Raw genomic sequence first — 25,644 nt, forward strand, 5'->3', positions numbered from 1 at the left:
GCAAGTGAAGACTTTTGTGGCATGTGTAGACTTGTATTGCACGTGTGGACTTACATTGCATGTGTCAACTTGTATTACAAAGTGTAGACTTGTGTTGCATGTGTAGACTTGTGTTGTATGTATTGACTTATGTTGCACAGTGTAGAATTGTGTTGCATGTGAAGACATGTGTTGCACATTGTAAACTTATGTTGCATGTGGTGACTTGTGTTGCACAGTGTAGACTGATGTTGCACAGTGTATACTTATGTTGCACAGTGTAGTCTTGTTTTGCACAGTGTAGACTTGTGTTGCACAGTGTAGACTTGTGTTGCAAAGTGTACACTTTTGTTGCAAAGTGTAGAATTCAGTTGTATGTGCATACTTGTGTTACCTTGTGTTACCTTGTGTTGCAAGGTGTACACTTTTGTTACAAAGTGTAGAATTCAGTTGTATGTGCAGACTTTTGTTACATGTGTAAACTTTTGTTGCATGTGTGTAGACTTGTGTTGCAGAATGTAGATTTGTGTTGCAAAGTGTAGACTTTTGTTGCAAAGTGTAGACTTCAGTTGTATAAGTACACTGGTGTTCTATGTGTAAACTTGTATTGCATGTGTGTAGACTTGTGTTGCATGAGTGTTGAATTGAATTGCAAGTGTAGACTTATGTTGCATGTGTAGACTTGTGTTGCATGTGCTGACTTGTGTTGCATTTGTACTCTTGTTTTGCAGTGTAGACTTGTGTTGCATGTGTAGACTTCTGTTACACATTGTAGACTTGTGTTGCATGTGTCCACTTGTGTTGCACAGTGTAGACTTCTGTTGCATGTGTAGACTTGTGTTGCCCACTGTAGGCTTGTGTTGCATGTGTAGATTTGTGTTGCACATTGTAGACTTGTGTTGCATGTGTGTGTAGTCTTTTGTTGCATGTGTGTAGGCTTAGGTTGCATGAGTGTAGACTTGCATTGCTGTGAATACTTGTGTTGCATGTGTAGACTTGTGTTGCACACTGTGGACTTGTGTTGCAAGTGTAGACTTGTGATGCATGTGTACACTTGTGTTGCACAGTGTTGACTTGTATTGCATGTGTGGAATTGTGTTTCAAATGTTGACTTGTGTTACACAATGGAGACTTGTGTTGTATATGTAGACTTGGGCTGCAAAGTGTATACTTGTCTTGCATAGTGTTAACTTCTGTTGCATGTGTTTAGACATATGTTGCACAGTGTTGACTCTTGGTGTAGTGTACATTTGTTTTGCAAGTGCAGACTTGTGTTGCACAGCATATACTTGTGTTACATGTGTGTAGACTTGTGTTTCAGTGTAGTCTTGTGTTGCATGTGTAGCCTTGTGTTACATGTGTAGACTTGTGTTGCAAAATGTATACATGTGTTGCACAGTGTAGACATGTGTTGTATTTGTAAACTTGTGTTGAATGTGAAAACTTCTGTTACACATTGTAGACTTATGTTGCATGTGTAGACTTGTGTTGCATGAGAAGACTTGTTTTGCACAGTGTAGACTTGTGTTGCATGTGTATGTAGACTTGTGTTGCAAAGTGTAGACTTGCATTGCATGTGTTAACTTGTATTGCATGTGTAGACTTTGGTTTGGATACACAGTGTAGATTTGTATTGCATGTGTATACTTATTTTGCACAGTGTAGATTTGTGAAGCATGTGTAGACTTGAGTATCACTGTGTAGACTTTTTGCTTGTGTAGACTTGTACTGCATAGTGTAGACTTTCGTTGCTTGTGTTGCATGTTTAGATTTGAGTTACATGGGTGGACTTGCGTCGCAAAATGTTTACTTGTGTTTCACTGTGTAGAATTGTGTTGCATGTGGAAATTTGTGCTGCATGTGTGGACTTGTGTTGCATGTAAAGACTTGTGTTGCACAGTTCAGACTTGTGTTGCGTGTTTGTAGACTTGTGTTGCACAGTGTAGACTTGTGTTGTATGTGTAAACTTGTGTATTATGAGTAAACCTGTGATACAGTGTGTAGATTTGTGTTGCATGTTTAGACTTGTGTTGCACAGTTTAGACTTGTGTTGCAAATTGTAGACTTTCGTTGCATGTGTAAACTTGCATTGCGTGTGTAAACTTGTGTTGCGTGTGTAAACTTGTGTTGCGTGTGTAGACTTGGGTTGCACAGTGTAGATTTGTATTGCATGTGTATACTTGTGTTGCATATGTAAACTTTTGTCGCATGTGTATACTTGTGTTACACACTTGTGGTGCACAGTGTATTCTTGTGTTGCATATGCACAGTGTAGAATTGTGTTGCACATGCAGCACAATTCTTGTGTTGCACATGCATAGCATATAATTGTGTTAGAAAGTGTAGACTTGTGTTGCATGTATAGTCTTGTATTGCATGTGTAGACTTGTGTTGCACATTGTTGACTTTTGTTGCACATTGTATACTTGTGTTGTATAGTGTAGACTTCTGTTGCAAGTGTAGGTTTGTGTTGCACAGTGTATGCTTTTGTTGAATTTGTAGATTTGTGTTGCACAGTGTAGACTTATGTTGCATGTGCAGCCTTGCGTTGCACATTGTTGACTTCTGTTACATTGTTTACTTGTGTTGTACAGTGTAGACTTGTGTGACATGTGTTGATTAGTTTTGCACAGTGTACACTTGTGTTGCACAGTATAGATTTATCTTGCAAGTGTAGACTTATGTTGCACAGGTTAGACTTTTGTTGCATGTGCAGACTTTTGTTGCATGTGTAGACTTCTGTTGCATATTATAGAATTGTGTATCATGTATAGACTTGTGTTGCACATTGTAGACTTCTGTAGCATGTGTAGACTTGTTTTGCATGTGTACACTTGTGTTGCATGTGTAGAATTTTGTTGCACATGTACACTTGTGTTGCATGTGTGGACTTACTTTCTAAGTGTATACTTGTGTAGCACAGTGTAGACTTGTGTTGCATGTGTATACTTGTGTTGCCCAGTGTAAAGACTTGCATTGCATGTGTTAACTTGTATTGCATGTGTTAACTTGTATTGCATGTGTAGACTTTGGTTTGGATACACAGTGTAGATTTGTATTGCATGTGTATACTTATGTTGCACAGTGTAGATTTGTGAAGCATGTGTAGACTTGAGTATCACTGTGTAGACTTTTTGCTTGTGTAGACTTGTACTGCATAGTGTAGACTTTCGTTGCTTGTGTTGCATGTTTAGATTTGAGTTACATGGGTGGACTTGCGTCGCAAAATGTTTACTTGTGTTTCACTGTGTAGAATTGTGTTGCATGTGGAAATTTGTGCTGCATGTGTGGACTTGTGTTGCATGTAAAGACTTGTGTTGCACAGTTCAGACTTGTGTTGCGTGTTTGTAGACTTGTGTTGCACAGTGTAGACTTGTGTTGTATGTGTAAACTTGTGTATTATGAGTAAACCTGTGATACAGTGTGTAGATTTGTGTTGCATGTTTAGACTTGTGTTGCACAGTTTAGACTTGTGTTGCAAATTGTAGACTTTCATTGCATGTGTAAACTTGCATTGCGTGTGTAAACTTGTGTTGAGTGTGTAAACTTGTGTTGCGTGTGTAGACTTGGGTTGCACAGTGTAGATTTGTATTGCATGTGTATACTTGTGTTGCATATGTAAACTTTTGTCGCATGTGTATACTTGTGTTACACAGTGTTGCATGTGTAAACTCTTGTTGCATGTGTATACTTGTGTTACACAGTGTAGATTTGTGTTGTATGTGTACACTTGTGTTGCAGTGTAGATTTGTGATGCATGTGTAGACTTGAGTTACACAGTGTAGATTTGTGTTACATGTGTAGACTTGTTGTGCACAGTGTAAACTTGAGTTGCATGTGTATACTTGTGTTGCATTGTTAGACTTGTATTTCAAATGTCGACTTGTGTTGCACAGTGTAGACTTGGTATGCATGTGTTGACTTATGTTGCATGTGTAGACTTGTGTTGCATGTGTGGACTTGTTTTGCATGTGTTGACTTGTGTTATATCATGTAGACTTCTGTCTCATGTTTTAACTTGTGTTACATGTGTTGACTTGTTTTTCATATTTAGACTTGTGTTACATGTGTAGACTTGTGTTTCATGTGTAGACTTGTGTTTCATATTTAGACTTGTGTTACATGTGTAGACTTGTGGTGCACAGTGTATTCTTGTGTTGCATATGCACAGTGTAGAATTGTGTTGCACATGCAGCACAATTCTTGTGTTGCACATGCATAGCATATAATTGTGTTAGAAAGTGTAGACTTGTGTTGCATGTATAGTCTTGTATTGCATGTGTAGACTTGTGTTGCACATTGTTGACTTTTGTTGCACATTGTATACTTGTGTTGTATAGTGTAGACTTCTGTTGCAAGTGTAGGTTTGTGTTGCACAGTGTATGCTTTTGTTGAGTTTGTAGATTTGTGTTGCACAGTGTAGACTTATGTTGCATGTGCAGCCTTGCGTTGCACATTGTTGACTTCTGTTACATTGTTTACTTGTGTTGTACAGTGTAGACTTGTGTGACATGTGTTGATTAGTTTTGCACAGTGTACACTTGTGTTGCACAGTATAGATTTATCTTGCAAGTGTAGACTTATGTTGCACAGGTTAGACTTTTGTTGCATGTGCAGACTTTTGTTGCATGTGTAGATTTCTGTTGCATATTATAGAATTGTGTATCATGTATAGACTTGTGTTGCACATTGTAGACTTCTGTAGCATGTGTAGACTTGTTTTGCATGTGTACACTTGTGTTGCATGTGTAGAATTTTGTTGCACATGTACACTTGTGTTGCATGTGTGGACTTACTTTCTAAGTGTATACTTGTGTAGCACAGTGTAGACTTGTGTTGCATGTGTATACTTGTGTTGCCCAGTGTAAGCTTTTGTTGCTCAGTGTAGCCTTGTGTTGCACAGTGTAGACTTGTGTTGCAAGAGTTCACTTATGTTGCATGTGATGACTTATGTTGCACTGTGTAGACCTGTGTTGCACAAGTAGACTTGTGTTTCAAATGTAGACTTGTTTTGCACATTTGTAGACTTGTGTTGCCCAGTGTAGACTTGTATTGCATGTGTAAACTTGTGTTGTATGTGTATTTAGACTTATGTTACGCAGATTTGTGTTGCATGTGTAGACTTGCTTTGCACAGTGTAGATTTGTGATGCATTTGTAGACTTTAGTTGCAAAGTGTAGACTTGTGTTACATGTGTTGACTTGTTGTGAACAGTGTAGACTTGTGCTGCTTGTGTAGACTTGTGTTGCATTGGTAGACTTGTGTTGCACAGTGTTGACTTGTGTTTCAAGTGTCGACATGTGTTGCACAGTGTTGACTTGTGTTGCACAGTGTAGACTTGGTATGCCTGTGTAGACTTGTGTTGCATGTGTGGACTTGTGTTGCATGTGTACACTTGTGTTGCATGTGTAGACTTGTGTTGCACAATTTAGACTTGTGTTTCATATTTAGACTTATGTTACATGTGTAGACTTGTGGTGCACATGCACATTGTATAATTGTGTTGGACAGTGTTGACTTGTGTTGCATGTATAGATTTGTGTTGCATGTGTAGACTTGCGTTGCACATTGTTGACTTGTGTTGCACATTGTTTACTTGTGTTGTACAGTGTAGACTTGAGTTGCATTTGTCGACTTGTGTTGCACAGTGTAGGCTTGTGTTGCATTTATAGATTTGTGTTGCATAGTGTTTATTTGTGTTGCATGTGTAGCCTTGCGTTGCATATTGTGTACTATATGTTGCACATTGTTTACTTGTGTTTTACAGTGTAGACTTGTGTTACATAGTGTAGATTTGTGTTGCATGTGTAGACTTGTGTTGCAAAGTGTATCCATGTCTTAAAATAAATTTGTGGTGCACAGTGTAGACTTATGTTGCATGCATGTATGTATGCATTATGGTGAAACGTTGCATTCATGTGTTGACTTGTGTTGGAAGTGTAGACCTGTATTCCACAGTGTAAACTTGTGTTGCAAGTGTAGAATTGCCTTGCACAGTGTAGACTATTGGCGCAGTGTCCGTATGTGCTGCAAGTGCTGAGTTGTGTTGCACAGTGTAGACTTTTGTTGCATGTGTAGACTTGTGTTGCAAATGTAGACTTGTGTTGCATGTGTAGACTTGTGTTGCAAAGTGTATCCATGTGTTGCAAAGTGTATACTTGTGTTGCACAGCATAGACTTGTATGTGTAGACTTGTGTTGTATGTGTATACTTGTGTTGCAAGTAAAGACCTGTTTTGCACAGTGTTGACTTGTGTTGCAAGTGAAGATCTATGTTGCTCAGAGTAGACTTGTGTTGCAAATGTTCAATTGTGTTGCATGTGTAGACATGTGTTGCACAGTTTATACTTGTGTTGCACATGTAGACTTGGTTTGCACAGTGTAGACTTGTGTGTTGCAGAGTGTACACTTCTGTTGCAATGTGTAGACTTCTTGTGTTATATGTGTAAACTTGTGTTGCCTGTGTGTAGACTTGCATTGCATGTGTACACTTGTGTTGCATGTGTAGACTTCTGTTGCACAGTGTTGACTTGTGTTGCAAGTGTAGACTAGTGTTGCATGTGTAGACTTGATTTACATGTGTAGACTTCTGTTGCATGTGTACACTTGTGTTGCACGTGAGGAATTATATTGCATGAATGCACCAAAGGATACCTGATCAACCAGGCTGTGACTCATACGTCAGGCTGCGAGCAGCCGCGTCCAACAGCCTGGTTGATCAGTCCGGCAACCAGGAGGCCTGGTCGACGACCGGGCCGCGGGGACGCTAAGCCCCGGAAGCACCTCAAGGTAACCTCAAGGTAAGGTGTTGCATTTGTGGACTTACGTTGCTAGTGTACACTTGTTTTGCACAACGTACACTTGTGTTGCATGTGTAGATTTGTGTTGCACATTGTAGACTTTTGTTGCATGTGTGTAGTCTTGTCTTGTATTTGTGTAGACTTTAATTGCACGTGAAGACTTGTGTTGCATGTATAAACTTGTGTTGCACAGTGTTGACTTGTGTTGCATGTGTGAGTTGCACAGTGTTGACTTGTATTGCATGTGTAGACTTGTGTTGCAAATGTTGACTTGTGTTTCATAATGTATACTTGTGTTGCATGTGTAGACTTCTGTTGCACAGGGAAGCCTTGTGTTGCATGTGTAGACTTGTGTTGCAAGCATAGACTTGTGTTGCACAGTGTAGACTTTTGTTGCATGTGTAAATTTTTCTTGCACAGTGTAGACTTATGTTGCATGTGTTGACTTGTGTTGGAAGTGTAGACTTCTGTTGAACAGTGAATATTTGCGTTGCACAGTGTAGGTTTGTGTTGCACAGTGTATACTTGTGTTGCAAGTGTAAAATTGTGCTGCACAGTGTAGACATGTGTTGCACAGTGTAGACTTTTGTTGCATGTTTAGACTTGTGTTGCATGTGTAGACTTGTGTTGCAAAGTGTATACTTGTATTGCACAGAGCGTAGACTTGTCTTGTAAGTGTAAACTTGTGTTGCAAAAGGTATACTTGTGTTGCAAATAAAGACCTGTGTTGCACAGTGTTGACTTGTGTTGCAAGTGAAGACTTGTGTTGCATGTATGTAGACTTTTGTTTCAGTGTAGGCTTGTGGTGCACAGTGTAGACCTTTTTGCACAGTGTAAAATTTTGTCGCACAGTTTAAACTTGCGTGTCAAAGTGTATACTTGTGTTGCACAGTGTAGACTTGTGTTGCATGTGTAAACTTGTGTTGCATGTGTAAACTTGTGATGCACAGTGTAGATTCGTGTTGCATTTTTAGACTTGTGTTGCACAGTGTAGATTTGTGTTGCACAGTGTAGACTTGCGTTGCATGTGTAGACTTGGGTTGCACAGTGAAGATTTGTGTTGCACAATGTAGACTTGTGTTGCACAGTGCATAGTTGTGTTGCATGTGTATACTTGTGTTGCATGTGTATACTTGTGTTGCACAGTGTAGATTTGTGTTGCACGTGTAGAATTGTGGTGCATAGTGTAGATTTGTGTTGCATGTGTAGACTTGTGTTGCATGTGTAGACTTGTGGTGCACATGCATATTGTATACTTGTGTTGCACATGGACAGTGTATAATTGTATTGGACAGTGTAAACATGTGTTGCATGTATAGACTTGTGTTGCACATTATTGACTTGTGTTACACATTGTTTACTTGTGTTGTACAGTGTAGACTTGTGTTACACAGTGTAGACTTGTGTTGCACAGTGTTGACTTGTGTTGCACAATGTAGACTTGCTGTACACAGTGTAGATTTGCGTTGCACAGTGTAGACTTTCTGTGCACAGTGTAGACTTGCGTTGCACAGTGTAGTCTTCTGTGCACAGTGCAAACTTGCGTTGCACAGTGTAGACTTGCGTTGAACAGTGAAGACTTATGTTGTACAGTGTAGACATGTGTTTCACTGTGTAGACTTTTGTTGCACAGTGTAGACTTTTGTTCATTGGATACATTGGATTGGGTGTTCATTGTGCCCTTCATTGGATACAGTAACCCTCTTCGACTAGATACTCAAACGTCAGTATACTGTGATCGCTCATTCGTACTGGGGCCTCGAAACCGATTTGAGTGTGTGTGTGTGTATTCACCTAGTTGTACTTACCTAGTGGGCTTGCGAGGGTTAAGCTCTGGCTCTTTGGTCCCACTTCTCAACTGTCAATCAACTGGTATACAGATTCCTGAGACAGAGCTCGAACATTTGAAACTGTGTATGGAGTCAGCCTCTACCACCTCACTGCCTAATGCTTTCCATCTGTTAACTACTCTGACACTGAAAAGTTCTTTCTAACGTCTCTGTGGCTCATTTGGGCACTCAGTTTCCACCTGTACAGGTACAGGTGAACAAGGTACAGAATAAGTTACCTTGTTCGCGTACCCCCCCCCTACCCCGTGTTAAACAGTTTATTCTAATCTACCTTGTCAATTCCTCTGAGGATTTTGTAGGTAGTGATCATATCTTCCCTTACTCTTCTGTCTTCAAGAGTCGTGAGGTGCATTTCTCGCAGCCTTTCCTTGCAACTCATGCCTCTTAGTTCTGGAACTAGCCTTGTGGCATACCTCTGAACTTTTTCCAGCTTCGCCTTGTGCGTGACAAGGTACGGTTTCCATGCTGGGGCTGCATACTCCAGGATTGGTCTTACAGAGGTGGTATTCAAAGTTCTGAATGATTCCTTACACAGGTTCCTGAAGGCAGTTCTAATGTTAGCCAGCCTCGCATACGCCGCCGATGTTATTCATTTTATGTGGGCTTCAGGAGACAGGTCTGGTGTGATATCAACTCCTAAATCTTTCTTTCTGTCCGTTTTATGAAAAACTTCTTCTCTCATTCGGTATCTTGTGTCTGGCTTCCTATTTCCTCCGCCTAGTTTCAGTACTTTACATTTACTCCGGTTGAACTTTAGCAGCCATTTGTTGCGTCATTCATTCAGTTTGTCTTGGTCATCTTGTAGCCTCCTACTATCTTTCTGTCTTAATCCTCCTGTGTGTGTGTGAAGGAGTAATAGGAAATGTATAAATATGACTGTTTATTGTCTGCCATGATCGTTATTCCTGTGTGAACGAGAGGAGTAGGAGGAGGATGTTGGTGCATGTGGAGTTGAGGTGGAGTGATATATCAGGTGAAGCAGAGGGTAGTGGAGGAGGAGGTGGAGGAGATTGATGTAGAGTGAGAGCAAGTGGAGGACGATGGTTGTTCCAGGGATTAATGTTGCAATTGGGCCCGGTCTCAGAAATAAAGCTGCGGAAGGCATTTATTGCCTCTGTAAATTGCGGGTTAAGATAGCTTGTTGCATGTTGCAAACCCTGCACACTTCTCCTTCCTTCCTGTGCACGCTGACTCAGCGGTTATAACAATTCCTCAGCGACCTGACTCTTGCAATATTCGCTACGTTGTGATTAGGTGCGTTAAATACAAGATCTTCCCTCTACAACAGTTATCATGCGTCTTGCAATGATGATGACGGCAGAGCTGTTGCAGAGGTGCTGGAAGAGGGATGAGGTAAGGAGGGAGAGGGAGGGGCTGCAAGTGAATGGTGGGAGGGAGGTGAGGGGAGCAGGAGATGGTGGGGAATGGATGGAGGATGGGGTAGAGTGTGCAGGACGAGGATGGTGGGATAGGGGGATGCAGGTGCTAGGGAGGGGTGATGGAGAGTTATGGTTGTGGGGTGGAGGGGAATGAGGGAGGGGGGGGGGAGCTACAAGTATATGGAGTGAAAGTTGTATTGCCTCCCAAGATCTCATCTCCCTGTACTTAGCTGATTGAACGTTAGGCTTATTGGAGCTTTCGTATCCAATACTTTTGGGCAAAGTTTTCATGCAACACAAGTCTACACTCTGCAACACAAGTCTACACTCTGCAACACAAGTCTACACTCTGCAATACAAGTCAGCACTCTGCAACACAAGTCTACACTCTGCAACACAACTCAACACTCTGCAACACAAGTCATCACTCTGCAACACAAGTCTACACTCTGCAACACAAGTCATCACTCTGCAACACAAGTCTACACTCTGCAACACAAGTCAGCACTCTGCAACACAAGTCTACACTCTGCAACACAACTCAACACTCTGCAACACAAGTCATCACTCTGCAACACAAGTCTACACTCTGCAACACAAGTCAACACTCTGCAGCGCAAGTCTACACTCTGCAACACAAGTCATCACTCTGCAACACAAGTCTACACTCTGCAACACAAGTCATCACTCTGCAACACAAGTCTACACTGCAACACAAGTCAACACTCTGCAACACAAGTCTACACTCTGCAACACAAGTCAACACTCTGCAACACAAGTCTACACTCTGCAACACAAGTCTACACTCTGCAACAAAAGTCTACACTCTGCAACACAAGTCTACACTCTGCAACACAAGTCTACACTCTGCAATACAAGTCAGCACTCTGCAACACAAGTCTACACTCTGCAACACAACTCAACACTCTGCAACACAAGTCATCACTCTGCAACACAAGTCTACACTCTGCAACACAAGTCATCACTCTGCAACACAAGTCTACACTCTGCAACACAAGTCAGCACTCTGCAACACAAGTCTACACTCTGCAACACAACTCAACACTCTGCAACACAAGTCATCACTCTGCAACACAAGTCTACACTCTGCAACACAAGTCAACACTCTGCAGCGCAAGTCTACACTCTGCAACACAAGTCATCACTCTGCAACACAAGTCTACACTCTGCAACACAAGTCATCACTCTGCAACACAAGTCTACACTCTGCAACACAAGTCTACACTCTGCAACAAAAGTCTACACTCTGCAACACAAGTCTACACTCTGCAACACAAGTCTACACTCTGCAACGCAAGTCTACACTCTGCAACACAAGTCAACACTCTGCAACACAAGTCTACACTCTGCAACACAAGTCTACACTCTGCAACAAAAGTCTACACTCTGCAACACAAGTCTACACTCTGCAACACAAGTCTACACTCTGCAACACAAGTCTACACTCTGCAACACAAGTCTACACTCTGCAACACAAGTCTACACTCTGCAACACAAGCCTACACTCTGCAACGCAAGTCTACACTCTGCAACACAAGTCAACACTCTGCAACAAAAGTCTACACTCTGCAACAAAAGTCTACACTCTGCAACACAAGTCTACACTCTGCAACAAAAGTCTACACTCTGCAACGCAAGTTCAGACTCTGCAACACAAGTCCACACTCTGCAACACAAGTCTACACTCTGCAACACAAGTCTACACTCTGCAACACAAGTCAACACTCTGCAACACAAGTCTACACTCTGCAACACAAGTCAACACTCTGCAACACAAGTCTACACTCTGCAACGCAAGTCCAGACTCTGCAACACAAGTCAACACTGCAACACAAGTCTACACTCTGCAACACAAGTCAACACTCTGCAACACAAGTCAACACTCTGCAACACAAGTCTACACTCTAGAACGCACGTCTACACTCTGCAACACAAGTCTACACTCTGCAACACAAGTCAACACTCTGCAACACAAGTCTACACTCTGCAACACAAGTCTACACTCTGCAACGCACGTCTACACTCTGCAACACATATCTACACTCTGCAACACAATAATATCAGCCCACTCTATATTGCTGCAGCTGATGTACCATAAAATATCTAAGTACAGTTCACTGTACGAACTATCCTACTCGTTACTGTCCAAAATGCATTGGAATAAATCAGTTTTTTCCTTAATTATCGTACACCTCAGAAACCCACAACACGTGCCATTGTTGACCCCTTGCCTTGTTGACCCTCGCCTTGTTGACCTCCCTCTTACATGGAACCCTGTTCAACTTAAGCCTAGTGCAACATGACCTTACAGTGTTGCATTTTATAGCTTGCAATGTTGCATGGCCGACAGTCATAGTCATACCTTTCCCTAGTACGGGAGTTTTCCGTTGAGAAACTCCTTTACCTAACCAATGATATGTCCTTCGGGAAGCTCCTTAACCTACCCAGGGGCCTCGTAGCCTGGTGGATAGCGCGCAGAACTCGTAATTCTGTGGCGCGGGTTCGATTCCCGCACGAGGCAGAAACAAATGGGCAAAGTTTCTTTCACCCTGAATGCCCCTGTTACCTAGCAGTAAATAGGTACCTTGGAGTTAGTCAGCTGTCACGGGCTGCTTCCTGGGGGTGGAGGCCTGGTCGAGGACCGGGCCGCGGGGACACTAAAGCCCCGAAATCATCTCAAGATAACCTCAAGATAACCCAAAGTTATGCCCATCGGGAACCCTTGACCATAACAAAGGATATGCTCGTTGGGACCCTTAACTTAATCAAGGATATGCCCGTCACTTAAGCATGTCGTTCAATATATATTGTGTAAGGTAAGGTAAAGTGTAAAATGTCCTGTTACTCGTATATTGTTTACATCTAATGTGTTTCAACTCTAAAACATTATTGCAGTGATTAGAAATAAATCTTTATAATACCACACATATTTTATTAATTTATGCAAAACGGATTAAAGTAAAATGAAGAAAGCTACAGCTTATCAAATGTCCACAGTAACAACCCTATGATCGTATTTTACCCTAAATCAACATCTACAACAGTGATCAAACCTTTGAACTACTACCATTACTATTTTATTTATAAGATATAAACAAAGAGCCATATTATTAGTTGTCACTCAGGAGGTATAGTATTTGTTGTATAAGGCTACTAACTATGTGCAGCATTTCTGGCATGAGAGGATGCAATGTGTCATTCACTAAAAAATAAGGAAATTGGACTGACTTTGATTAACGAGTGTCCTGATTATCCACATGATGTTAGACTGGTCCCGTGTCATCTTCCTCCTTATTCCTATCTTCTCTTCCTCTGTCTTTAAATCTTCCATTGTTGTTTCCTGCTCGTAGGGACTAAGGTGGAGGAAAAGTTCTAGGATGGTCCAGGTGAGCAGCACGACCACTGCTAATCCAAGCCACACCTGAGCACACAACAGTATTAATTCACAATGATATAAACTATGATGAATGAACTTACTGTATTTAAGCAAATAAACAAAATAATTAACGGAGTAGAAATGCAAAAGAATTATTAAATTCATTATTAGAATTTTAACGTTTTTAAGAGAAGCAATCCATTGTGTGAGTGTAACAGTTTCCAAGCATCACCTGCCACTGGAATGGTCGACTGAAGGCGAAGAGGTCTGTCTCCAGCCCCGGCCTACGCACAAAAACGCTCTCATAGTCAACGAAAATGGGTTGGCTAAACTCACAGGCGTAGTGGTAACGCTCCCAGTTGAAGGCAAAGGGACCCAGGGCGAAGTCCACTTCACTATTAGGGGGGAAAATATGCTAAGATAATTTTTCATAGTAATGCATTATAATGACGCCAGGTTCTGCATAGTTACTTTACAATGTTGATGAAATTAATACCCTATTAAATACCACCTCACCCCATCCACCTCACTCAAATGTAGATATAAACAAATCGGAGATATGTAAGTTCTATTCAGTTGTGTATGTGTAAAGTCTTTGAAAATGTAATAAGTTTTACGAAACACGCTCAAGTGTCGCGTCAGACTAGAAATAAAAATGAATTTTGGAGAATTGATTTTTGAATTACCTCCAACAGTGAAAAGAAATGTACGAAAGATTGAGAAAATTCGTGTTAGAATTATTAATCTTACTTTTTCGGTCATATATATATATATATATATATATATATATATATATATATATATATATATATATATATATATATATATATATATATATATATATATATATATATATATATATATATATATATATATATGAATGAAAACTCACACCCCAGAAATGACTCGAACCCATACTCCCAGAAGCAACGCAACTGGTATGTACAAGACGCCTTAATCCACTTGACCATCACGACCGGACAAAATGAGGTGATAGCCGAGGCTATTTGAACCACCCCACCGCCGGCACTCGGATAGTAATCTTGGGCATAGCATTTTACCAAATCCGCATTTTACCCCACCGCCGAGTGCCGGCGGTGGGGTGGTTCAAATAGCCTCGGCTATCACCTCATTTTGTCCGGTCGTGATGGTCAAGTGGATTAAGGCGTCTTGTACATACCAGTTGCGTTGCTTCTGGGAGTATGGGTTCGAGTCACTTCTGGGGTGTGAGTTTTCAGTTGCATATTGTCCTGGGGACCATTCATGCTTGTTCGCATTTGTGTTCCTCACGTGTGCCCCAAAGAATGAGGTGATTTGGTAAAATGCTATGCCCAAGATTACTATCCGAGTGCCGGCGGTGGGGTGGTTCAAATAGCCTCGGCTATCACCTCATTTTGTCCGGTCGTGATGGTCAAGTGGATTAAGGCGTCTTGTACATACCAGTTGCGTTGCTTCTGGGAGTATGGGTTCGAGTCACTTCTGGGGTGTGAGTTTTCAGTTGCATATTGTCCTGGGGACCATTCAGGCTTGTTCACATTTGTGTTCCTCACGTGTGCCCCAAAGAATGAGGTGATTTGGTAAAATGCTATGCCCAAGATTACTATCCGAGTGCCGGCGGTGGGGTGGTTCAAATAGCCTCGGCTATCACCTCATTTTGTCCGGTCGTGATGGTCAAGTGGATTAAGGCGTCTTGTACATACCAGTTGCGTTGCTTCTGGGAGTATGGGTTCGAGTCACTTCTGGGGTGTGAGTTTTCAGTTGCATATTGTCCTGGGGACCATTCAGGCTTGTTCGCATTTGTGTTCCTCACGTGTGCCCCAAAGAATGAGGTGATTTGGTAAAATGCTATACCCAAGATTACTATCCGAGTGCCGGCGGTGGGGTGGTTCAAATAGCCTCGGCTATCACCTCATTTTGTCCGGTCGTGATGGTCAAGTGGATTAAGGCGTCTTGTACATACCAGTTGCGTTGCTTCTGGGAGTATGGGTTCGAGTCACTTCTGGGGTGTGAGTTTTCAGTTGCATATTGTCCTGGGGACCATTCAGGCTTGTTCGCATTTGTGTTCCTCACGTGTGCCCCAAAGAATGAGGTGATTTGGTAAAATGCTATGCCCAAGATTACTATCCGAGTGCCGGCGGTGGGGTGGTTCAAATAGCCTCGGCTATCACCTCATTTTGTCCGGTCGTGATGGTCAAGTGGATTAAGGCGTCTTGTACATACCAGTTGCGTTGCTTCTGGGAGTATGGGTTCGAGTCACTTCTGGGGTGTGAGTTTTCAGTTGCATATTGTCCTGGGGACCATTCAGGCTTGTTCGCATTTGTGTTCCTCACGTGTGCCCCAAAGAATGAGGTGATTTGGTAAAATGCTATGCCCAAGATTACTATCCGAGTGCCGGCGGTGGGGTGGTTCAAATAGCCTCGGCTATCACCTCATTTTGTCCGGTCGTGATGGTCAAGTGGATTAAGGCGTCTTGTACATACCAGTTGCGTTGCTTCTGGGAGTATGGGTTCGAGTCACTTCTGGGGTGTGAGTTTTCAGTTGCATATTGTCCTGGGGACCATTCAGGCTTGTTCACATTTGTGTTCCTCACGTGTGCCCCAAAGAATGAGGTGATTTGGTAAAATGCTATGCCCAAGATTACTATCCGAGTGCCGGCGGTGGGGTGGTTCAAATAGCCTCGGCTATCACCTCATTTTGTCCGGTCGTGATGGTCAAGTGGATTAAGGCGTCTTGTACATACCAGTTGCGTTGCTTCTGGGAGTATGGGTTCGAGTCACTTCTGGGGTGTGAGTTTTCAGTTGCATATTGTCCTGGGGACCATTCAGGCTTGTTCGCATTTGTGTTCCTCACGTGTGCCCCAAAGAATGAGGTGATTTGGTAAAATGCTATACCCAAGATTACTATCCGAGTGCCGGCGGTGGGGTGGTTCAAATAGCCTCGGCTATCACCTCATTTTGTCCGGTCGTGATGGTCAAGTGGATTAAGGCGTCTTGTACATACCAGTTGCGTTGCTTCTGGGAGTATGGGTTCGAGTCACTTCTGGGGTGTGAGTTTTCAGTTGCATATTGTCCTGGGGACCATTCAGGCTTGTTCGCATATATATATATATATATGCATATATAGATATATATATATATATATATATATATATATATATATATATATATATATATATATATATATATATATATATATATATATGTGCATAAATATTAACAATCTTTGGAACAACACCCACCAGTGGGACTCGAACCCAGAAAGCACAACTACCTTCCAGTAGCTGCCATAACTAGTACGCTTTAACCCACTACACCATCAGACCCTACAAAAGAAGTAGAGACTTCGAGATATATATACATCTCAAATATCTCCACTTCCCGAGGGCACCAGATAAGTGTGAGGTTAGTCTGCGTTTTTCGTCAAGCCACTGTCAATGTGAGACACACTTACTGGTGCAAACAGCCTACAAAGCCTGCCCAAGTCAGCGCAACTTACAGATCCTTCGAGCCGTCCGCTGCAAAGTGCAGCAGAGTGCTAGGCTATGTGCCTACAACCATTGGCTCCAGCTCTGCTCCCAGATACAGACTGCAGTGGATATAGGCAATGTAAGAGGAATGTGTGACGGCATCAAGCAGGCCCTCGGCCCAATCCAGAAGAAGACCGCTCCTCTGAAATCTGCCACAGGCGAGGTGATTCAGGACCAGACACTGCAGCTGAAGCGCTGGGTCGAGCACTACTCTGAGCTATACGCCAGGGAGAATGTGGTCACCGAAAACGCCCTGAGCGCCATTGAGTGCCTGCCTGTGTTAATGGAGCTCGACAGTGAAGTGACTCTCGAAGAACTCAGCGAGGCTCTAGACTCCCTTGCTTATGTCCCAGCTCCTGGAAAAGACGGCATTCCTACTGAGACCTTGAAGTGCTGCAGAGGTAGCCTGCTCATGGAGCTGCATGAAATTCTCTGCCTCTGCTGGGAAGAAGGAGAGGTGCCACAGGACATAAGGGACGCCAACATCGTCACGCTTTATAAGAATAAAGGTGACAGGGGCGACTGCAACAATTACCGTGGAATATCACTTCTCAGTATTGTCGGAAAGCTGTTTGTTCGAGTCACATTAAAGAGGCTCCAAGTACTTGCAGAGAGAGTCTATCCAAAATCACAATACGGATTCAGAGCTGGCAGGTCCACCATCGACATGATCTTTTTCCTCAGACAACTGCAGGAGAAATGCAGGGAACAGAAGCAGGCACTCTTCGTAGCCTTCATAGATCTGACGAAGGCCTTCGACCTCGTCAGCAGGGATGGCCTGTTCAAGATCCTCCCCAAGATCGGATGCCCACCCAGGCTCCTCAGCATCATCAGATCTTTCCATGAGAACATGAAGGGCACCGTGGTCTTTGATAGCCTAACATCAGACGCCTTTGACAGCCGAAGTGGAGTAAAGCAGGGCTGCGTACTGGCTCCAACCCTATTCGGGATTTTCTTTGCAGTTATGATGCAGGAGCCATTTGAATGGTTTTGGAAAAGTTGTTCAATAACAACCAATATTTTTTGACTAGTTGTATATGAAAAGGGCTGCAATTGTTCCAAGTTTCAGTACTGTAGCATAAATAGAAAGGGAGATTTTTATTTTTATATTTTTTTCAGCGAATTTACACATTTTCAAGTGTAAATAAGCAAACACACCTTTCAGATATAATCATTATATGACACTTTTCTGACACATTAGTATATAATAAAGGATATGGAGTTATGGAATTTCCAAAACATCTTTAGTTTTCCTAATACAAATAGTCAAAGTTCCCCCCAAAATTATGCAAATATGTCATGTTTATTGCTATTATAAAATCAATAAATGAACTTAGGAAAAAACGCTTACTAGAGATTTTGGAGACATAAACTCTACATATAAGGTGTAGGTTTCATGTAAATTAAATAAAAAATGAAAGAGATATTTGAACGTTTATGTTACTTGAAAATATTGAAAATAAATAAGAAAAAATAAAGTCTAAGGTGCTGCCATCTGTGGCTGAGGTTGACATCAACCAGTTTTCTCCAAAATTGGCAACCTTACAGATAGGCTTATGTGCAGTCAGGTGTATAAGTTTCATGCAAATCGTCCGATTAAAAAAAATGAAAAAAAAAATATCATTTTTTTCTTTTACTTAATTATTTTTCTAATAAACTAATTATAATATTTTTTACTATATGCTATTGTGATAGCTGAGAGTCATAGATATGATTTCAGTTGACACTTGTGTTTGATAATCGTTTTTGACCATTTTGGAATTATTTGGAATGGACACCTACTTCAATATTTTTTCTCCCTTCCTATTTTTGCTACGATGCTGAGACTTGGACCAGATGAAACCCTTTTCATATACAATTAGTCAAAAAAGTTTGATTGAAATCGAACTACATTTCATTTAATGCATTTTTTTGGAATTCAGGAACTCATGCCCCCCAAAAATGGAAATAGCAGCGTTGAACACAGCGTCTCTGAAGTGATCCCATCTTTTACAGGCAGTGACCCCGGCTGGGCCAGGGAGAGCTTCCTCGAGCACACTTGCAAAATCTTCCACCTTTTCCTTATTGCGGGTCTTGGTGGTGTCAATGCGAGGTCTGCCCTCCTTTTTCGAGTGATGAATCTTCTTTGTTTGCATCTTGACCCTGCTACATACCATGGAGTGGTCAATGTCACAGACAGCACTCTGGTAGCTACGCGTAATCTTAACGCTAGGTAAACTTACACGCCTGGTAAGAATCAGGTTAAGCTGGTGCCAGTGCTTGGATCTGGGGTGTCTCCAAGATACTCGGTGTTGAGGCTTTGTGCCGAAGAACGTGTTGGTGACACAGAGACCATGAAGGCAGCAGAATTCTAGCAGACGTTGCCTGTTCCATTCATCCTCTCTATGCCGAATTGTCCCAGACAAGTGGGCCAAAAGTTGTGATTGGCACCCACTCTGGCGCTGAAGTCGCCGAGGATGAGCAGTGGCTCCTTTACAGGGATTCTCGCTATGACTCTGTTGAGGTCATCGTAGAATTTTTCCTTTGCCTCTGCTGGAGAAGTCAGGGTTGGTGTATATGTACTAATTACATTGATTGGTCCTGTTTGGGAGTGCAGTTGCAGAGACAGAATTTGTTTGGTTTCCCCCATCGGTGGCATAATGTATCCCAACAGTGCATTCCTGATGCAAATCCCACACCATGTTCTCTGTACTCATCTGGAGGTTTTCCTTGTCAGAAGAAAGAGATGGCCCTCTCTCTCACAGATCCTGATCCTGGAAGCCTGGTCTCTTGGAGAGCAACAAAATCCATCTGCAGTTTGCTCAGCTCCCTATCGATGATTGCTGTTTTTTGGGCGTCGTTGATTTTTTGCAGGTCGTCAGAGAAACCTGGTGTCAGTGTCCTGACATTCCATGTACCCAGCTTTAGGGCAGTTGATATTTTCTTTTTAGGTTTAATATTGCTTGGTGCAAAGTTGTCGGGCCGCTTGTCAGTTTTCATCCTAAACCCTACGCACCCAGTGAGGTTAACGGACCGTGGCGAGGCAACACCTTATTTGCTGGGGTTTGCCCAGCTTGAGGCGACCTGTAGCTGCCCAGTGGGGCGCGATAACCCCTCCCACTGTCCGAAACAATCCCTGGCGTCACACTCTTCGCCAATCGAGCAGAAGACTTAAAACCGGTAGACTGTCGCTTCCCGTATTGGTTCGACGCTGTGAGGCGACGCTGAGTGTCCTCTTCAGGGCGCAAAGCCTGGGTAGGTAGATATGGAGGAGAAGCTGGTACCCATACAGCAGGTTCTTTCCCCCCCCCCCCCCCTCTCCACTTTGCTGAAATTATCCAATGGAAAGGCAAATCCCAATAGACATGGTTCCAGCACCGTCGCAGGAGCTACCAGAACGAGGTCGAAGTCAACAACAAACTGCCTTAGGGGCTCCTACTCCGGATTTTTCCTCGAGGTTGACTCCTGAAGCCTTTCTCAAAAAAGGGGTATGGCAGAAAGGCAGCGGAGGCTTAAAATCAGGGTTTTCCTTCCATTAGATGGGCTGCCTTCCCAGGCTATCGAGTCTCATCTACCTGGAGCAGCTGGTTTTAAGGCTCCAGAGGCACGCCCTCGCCACTTCTGTCGAGAAGATTTATTTTATACATGTGTATATATATCTATATATATATATATATATATATATATATATATATATATATATATATATATATATATATATATATATATATATATATACATATATATATGTTGTACCTAGTAGCCAGAACGTCGTACTCGGCCTGCTATGCAAGGCCCGATTTGCCTAATAAGCCAAGTTTTCCTCAATTAATATACTTTCTCTAATTTTTTTCTTATGAAATGATAAAGCTACCCATTTCATTATGTATGAGGTCAATTTTTTTTATTGGAGTTAAAATTAACGTAGATATATGACCGAACCTAACCAACCCTACCTAACCTAACCTAACTTATCTTTATAGATTAGGTTAGGTTAGGTAGCCGAAAATGTTAGGTTAGGTTAGGTAGTCGAAAAACAATTAATTCGTGAAAACTTGGCTTATTAGGCAAATCGGGCCTTGCATAGTAGGCTGAGAAGTGCGTTCTGGCTACTAGGTACGACATATATATATATATATATATATATATATATATATATATATATATATATATATATATATATATATATATATATATATATATATATATTCATTTATTTATTTATTTATATTTATATATGTCGTACCTAGTAGCCAGAACTCACTTCTCAGCCTACTATGCAAGGCCCGATTTGCCTAATAAGCCAAGTTTTCACGAATTAATTGTTTTTCGACTACCTAACCTACCTAACCTAACCTAACCTAACATTTTCGGCTACCTAACCTAACCTAATCTATAAAGATAAGTTAGGTTAGGTTAGGTAGGGTTGGTTAGGTTCGGTCATATATCTACGTTAATTTTAACTCCAATAAAAAAAATTGACCTCATACATAATGAAATGGGTAGCTTTATCATTTCATAAGAAAAAAATTAGAGAAAGTATATTAATTCAGGAAAACTTGGCTTATTAGGCAAATCGGGCCTTGCATATTAGGCCGAGAAGTGCGTTCTGGCTACTAGGTACGACATATATATATATATATATATATATATATATATATATATATATATATATATATATATATATATATATATATATATATATATATATATATATATATATATATGTCGTACCTAGTAGCCAGAACGCACTTCTCAGCCTACTATGCAAGGCCCGATTTGCCTAATAAGCCAAGTTTTCATGAATTAATGTTTTTTCTACTACCTAACCTACCTAACCTAACCTAACTTTTTCGGCTACCTAACCTAACCTATAAAGATAGGTTAGGTTAGGTTAGGTAGGGTTGGTTAGGTTCGGTCATATATCTTCGTTAATTTTAACTCCAATAAAAAAAAATTGACCTCATACATAATGAAATGGGTAGCTTTATCATTTCATAAGAAAAAAAATAGAGAAAAAATATTATTTCAGGAAAACTTGGCTTATTAGGCAAATCGGGCCTTGCATAGTAGGCTGAGAAGTGCGTTCTGGCTACTAGGTACGACATATATATATATATATATATATATATATATATATATATATATATATATATATATATATATATATATATATATATATATATATATATATATATATATTTATATATATATATATACAACTTTAGAACACTTTCCCACCAGGAGACTCGAACCCTAGCCAGCACAGAAGCCTTCCAGCAACTGGCATAACAGGTACGCCTTAACCCGCTCCACCACCCACTCAGACCCTTAAAAGAGATGGTAATTTCGGAGTATTTAGATATATATGCCTTATATATGCCTTATATACATATATATGCCTTAGGCATATATATATATATATATATATATATATATATATATATATATATATATATATATATATATATATATATATATATTTAATATATATATATATATATATATATATTATATAGCCTCGGAGAAGAAAATAAAGAGTACTCAGAGAAGATCTTGTGGATCCTCACTGAACACTGATATTTTCTTCCCCTACCACGCCAATTCTTTTTGTATGTGTGTATATATATCTAACTTTATTTTAAAATTTCATTGCACAAAAAGGGTTACAACATTAGCTACATGCAGGGTACAAAGCTACTTGTCACAGGTTGTAGACCTCCTCCAGCTCCTCAGATGGCAGACAGAAACCATTGATGCAGAGAGCATTTTCTCTCAGGATCGTCACACTAACGCGCTGAAAGAGAAAACTGGAGGCTCTCTAGTTGCTTCAGTTAGCTTGAACCCCAGCTCCTTCAAAAAACTAGTAGCACTTTTACCCCAGGCACCAAGTGTCTCTGAGGTCAACCCGTTCTCGCACTTCCTTCAGTCAATATTGACTTATTAAATACGTGCATATGTGACATACTAAACATACTAGTTTACCTTGAAAAGCTTCATAGAAAACACCGACCTTACCTAACCTTCTTAGTACGTTAAGATAAGCATCTTATTGCTTCGTAATTTCAATTATTACTTAACCTATACCTATAATAGGTATATGGCAGCATACACATGTTTAGTATGTCACATATGCACGTATTTAATAAGTCAATATTGACTATACGAAATTGCGAGAACGAGTTGCTGAGGCAATGGGGACAAAATTGTAGTGGTGATCAAGGTCTCTGTATTTTCGTGACTTGGCTGCTTCTCGGTGATTGGCAGCACCTCCTGCCTGTGCAGCACTGACAGCAACATAGGTATTGGCTAAAGTTGAAACGCAAGTGTAGTCCCACACCAACTGTCTACCATTCTTCCAGGGGTTCACCTTGATCCCATCTGGGCGACCGACAGGCTCATTAGAGTTGCGGGGCATTAGGTAATGGGGCTCTCTCATTACCTAATGAGAGGCTTTGCTGGACAACCGGCTGTAGTAAGACTTCTCGTAATAATGTCATTAACCTCACCCCTGTCTTGCATGCCATCCTCCTGTCCTTTGGCATAGAAGGTCATGCCGTCCGTACCTGTTGGTCACTGCCTCGTCGCAATTACACCTGTATTCGGTGTGGATTGGGGCAGCGAGGCGGAGAGCCACAGCAATTCGAAGAGCCTGCAGTGTGAGACAAGTGCCGGTTGCTGACATTGGGGTTGCTAATAGGAAGTCCCCTGCATGGGGAGCTGCTACAGCTTTAAGTCAAGCAGTGTCATATGGTGTTGTTGCAGTTTCTAGCAATGTCGCAGCTTCTTGGTCAGCAATGGGGCGATCCCAGCTGGATTGCTTCTGGGCTTCAGAAAGTAGTGGTTGGGGTGCTGGTCCTGTAAGAGAGATACCCATTTGGTGGTGCAGTCTGTACCGCTGGAATCATGTACCCCCTGCTTGTTGACCTAGGTATTCAGGTAGGATTTCCTTCACCAGGTTGTCAGACGCCACTGAAGAGGACAGGAACGCTGGTATAGCAATTTGTGTTGCTGTACGAATGCTGAGGCCCCGAGTCTGACAGGAAGGGAAGCCTGTTTCCGCTGTGGGTCGCTGAGAGAAAGGTTGAGAGCTTTTTCTCTCGAACAGCAGAGGGATGCAACCTACCCCCTCTTCACCATGCCTAGCATGCCGCTCCACGACCCGTTGGGGAACCCCACGCCCCACAGTCCGTCTGCAGGTCGCCTCAGCTCATACCTGACAGAAAAAAAATACATTAACCATAATCAGAGTCTAAGCAAATCCATTATTGAACCATCAATAGTCCAAAACGAAAAGCTTCGAATGATTTAATCACATATTTGTCAAGTTGTTACCGTGCGTATTTCAGGAGACAGTTCTACTCACGTGAAATTCATGGTCTGAGAGAGAGCGAGGAGAAGGTTGTACATGATTCCTGAGTAGGTGAGTTCCCTAGTGACCGGGTGCTCTGTGATGCGCAGCCAGGGCACCCACTGCTCGGCTCCTACCACCAGATGCACTCTGCTCTCTTCATACATCACACCGGCTCACTGCTGGCTCTGCTGGCTGCTTCGATGCCCACACTACCACCTAACTTTTTCTCTATTTTATTTAAGATTTACAAACAGTACATTAGATATATATACATAAAATGACAAGGAAAACGCAACTCAGCAGTCCTCCGAGTCGCCCAACAGTAGTCTTCCTTAACCCCAAACGTTACTTACCTGAATTTATCTGAGGGCCACTAACTCATTACTTGCATCGACGAAGACATGATGCCGGAAGGTAAGGTACCAGAGCTGAGACGTAACCCAGTATGGTGCAAAGCATCAAGACGGCGAAGAGTAGAAGGAATAGCAGAAGAGTATGCAGGGCAACCATAATCGAGTTTAGACAGGACGAGAGAGGAGTGCAAATAGAGGAGCGTGTGCCTATCTGCTCCCCAAAAAGTATGGGACAAAACCTTAAGTAGGTTAAGAGCCTTAGAGCATTCAACTCGGAGGTAAGAGATATGGGCTGACCAAGACAAACGAGTGTCAAAGACTAACCCCAAAAGCTTTGCGGAATCCCTGTACACAAGGGGATGACCATAAAGCGACAAAGAGGGACGAAGAACTACATGCTTCCGAGTAAAAGTCATGGCACAAGGAAGCTCTGGAGGAAGAGAGGGAGATTTCCACGAAGGTCAAAAGAATGAAGTTGAGACAGAATATGATACCGCCAGGTAGTGTCGTAAGCCTTTTCCAGGTCAAAAAGGACGGCAACAACGGAGGTCTTCGCAGCAAAAGCAGTACGAACATAGACCTCCAAGTTCACCAGGACATCCGTTGTGCCGCGGCACTTGCGAAAACCAAATTGAGAAGGGGAGAGGTGGTGATAGTGTTGTAAGAACCATATCAAACGAACGTTTGATGTGGTTCAGGGCAATAGGGCAGAAGTCCTTGGGGGATGACCCGAGAGACCCTGGTTTCCGAACAGGGAGGACAACAGCATCGAGCCAGTCTTCAGGGACTGACGACGACTCCCAGACCCGATTATACAGAATATTGAGACGTGCATGGAGGGAGATGCGAAGCATTTCATAATGAATGCCATCAGAGCCCGTTGAGGTAGAACCGCAAAGGGCTAATGCAGACTGAAGCTCAGAGAGCGAGAAGGGATCATTATAGGGAAGGCGAAGATAAGTACAGAAATTTAAAGGATGAGATTCAAGAATAGGCTTACGAAGAAGGAAGGATTGGGGAAGATGAGA

General features: G+C 41.9%; 1 protein-coding gene across 1 annotated transcript in view; it reads right to left on the reverse strand.

Moving 5' to 3' along the window:
• Positions 1-24,484, reverse strand: part of LOC123753482 (probable glutamate receptor) — a 119,257-nt gene extending 94,773 nt beyond the window's left edge. The window contains exons 1-4 of the mRNA XM_045735471.2: positions 24,276-24,484; positions 24,036-24,125; positions 13,637-13,799; positions 13,257-13,449 (exon numbers count right to left, since the gene is read on the reverse strand). Coding sequence (XP_045591427.1) covers positions 13,257-13,449; positions 13,637-13,799; positions 24,036-24,125; positions 24,276-24,427 — 598 coding nt within the window. The 5' untranslated portion in view covers positions 24,428-24,484. The remainder of the gene's footprint in view (positions 1-13,256; positions 13,450-13,636; positions 13,800-24,035; positions 24,126-24,275) is intronic.
• Positions 24,485-25,644: the final 1,160 nt, after the last annotated feature.

The sequence above is a fragment of the Procambarus clarkii genome, chromosome 6 (assembly GCF_040958095.1).
Source record: "Procambarus clarkii isolate CNS0578487 chromosome 6, FALCON_Pclarkii_2.0, whole genome shotgun sequence".
NCBI classification, from domain to species: domain Eukaryota; kingdom Metazoa; phylum Arthropoda; class Malacostraca; order Decapoda; family Cambaridae; genus Procambarus; species Procambarus clarkii.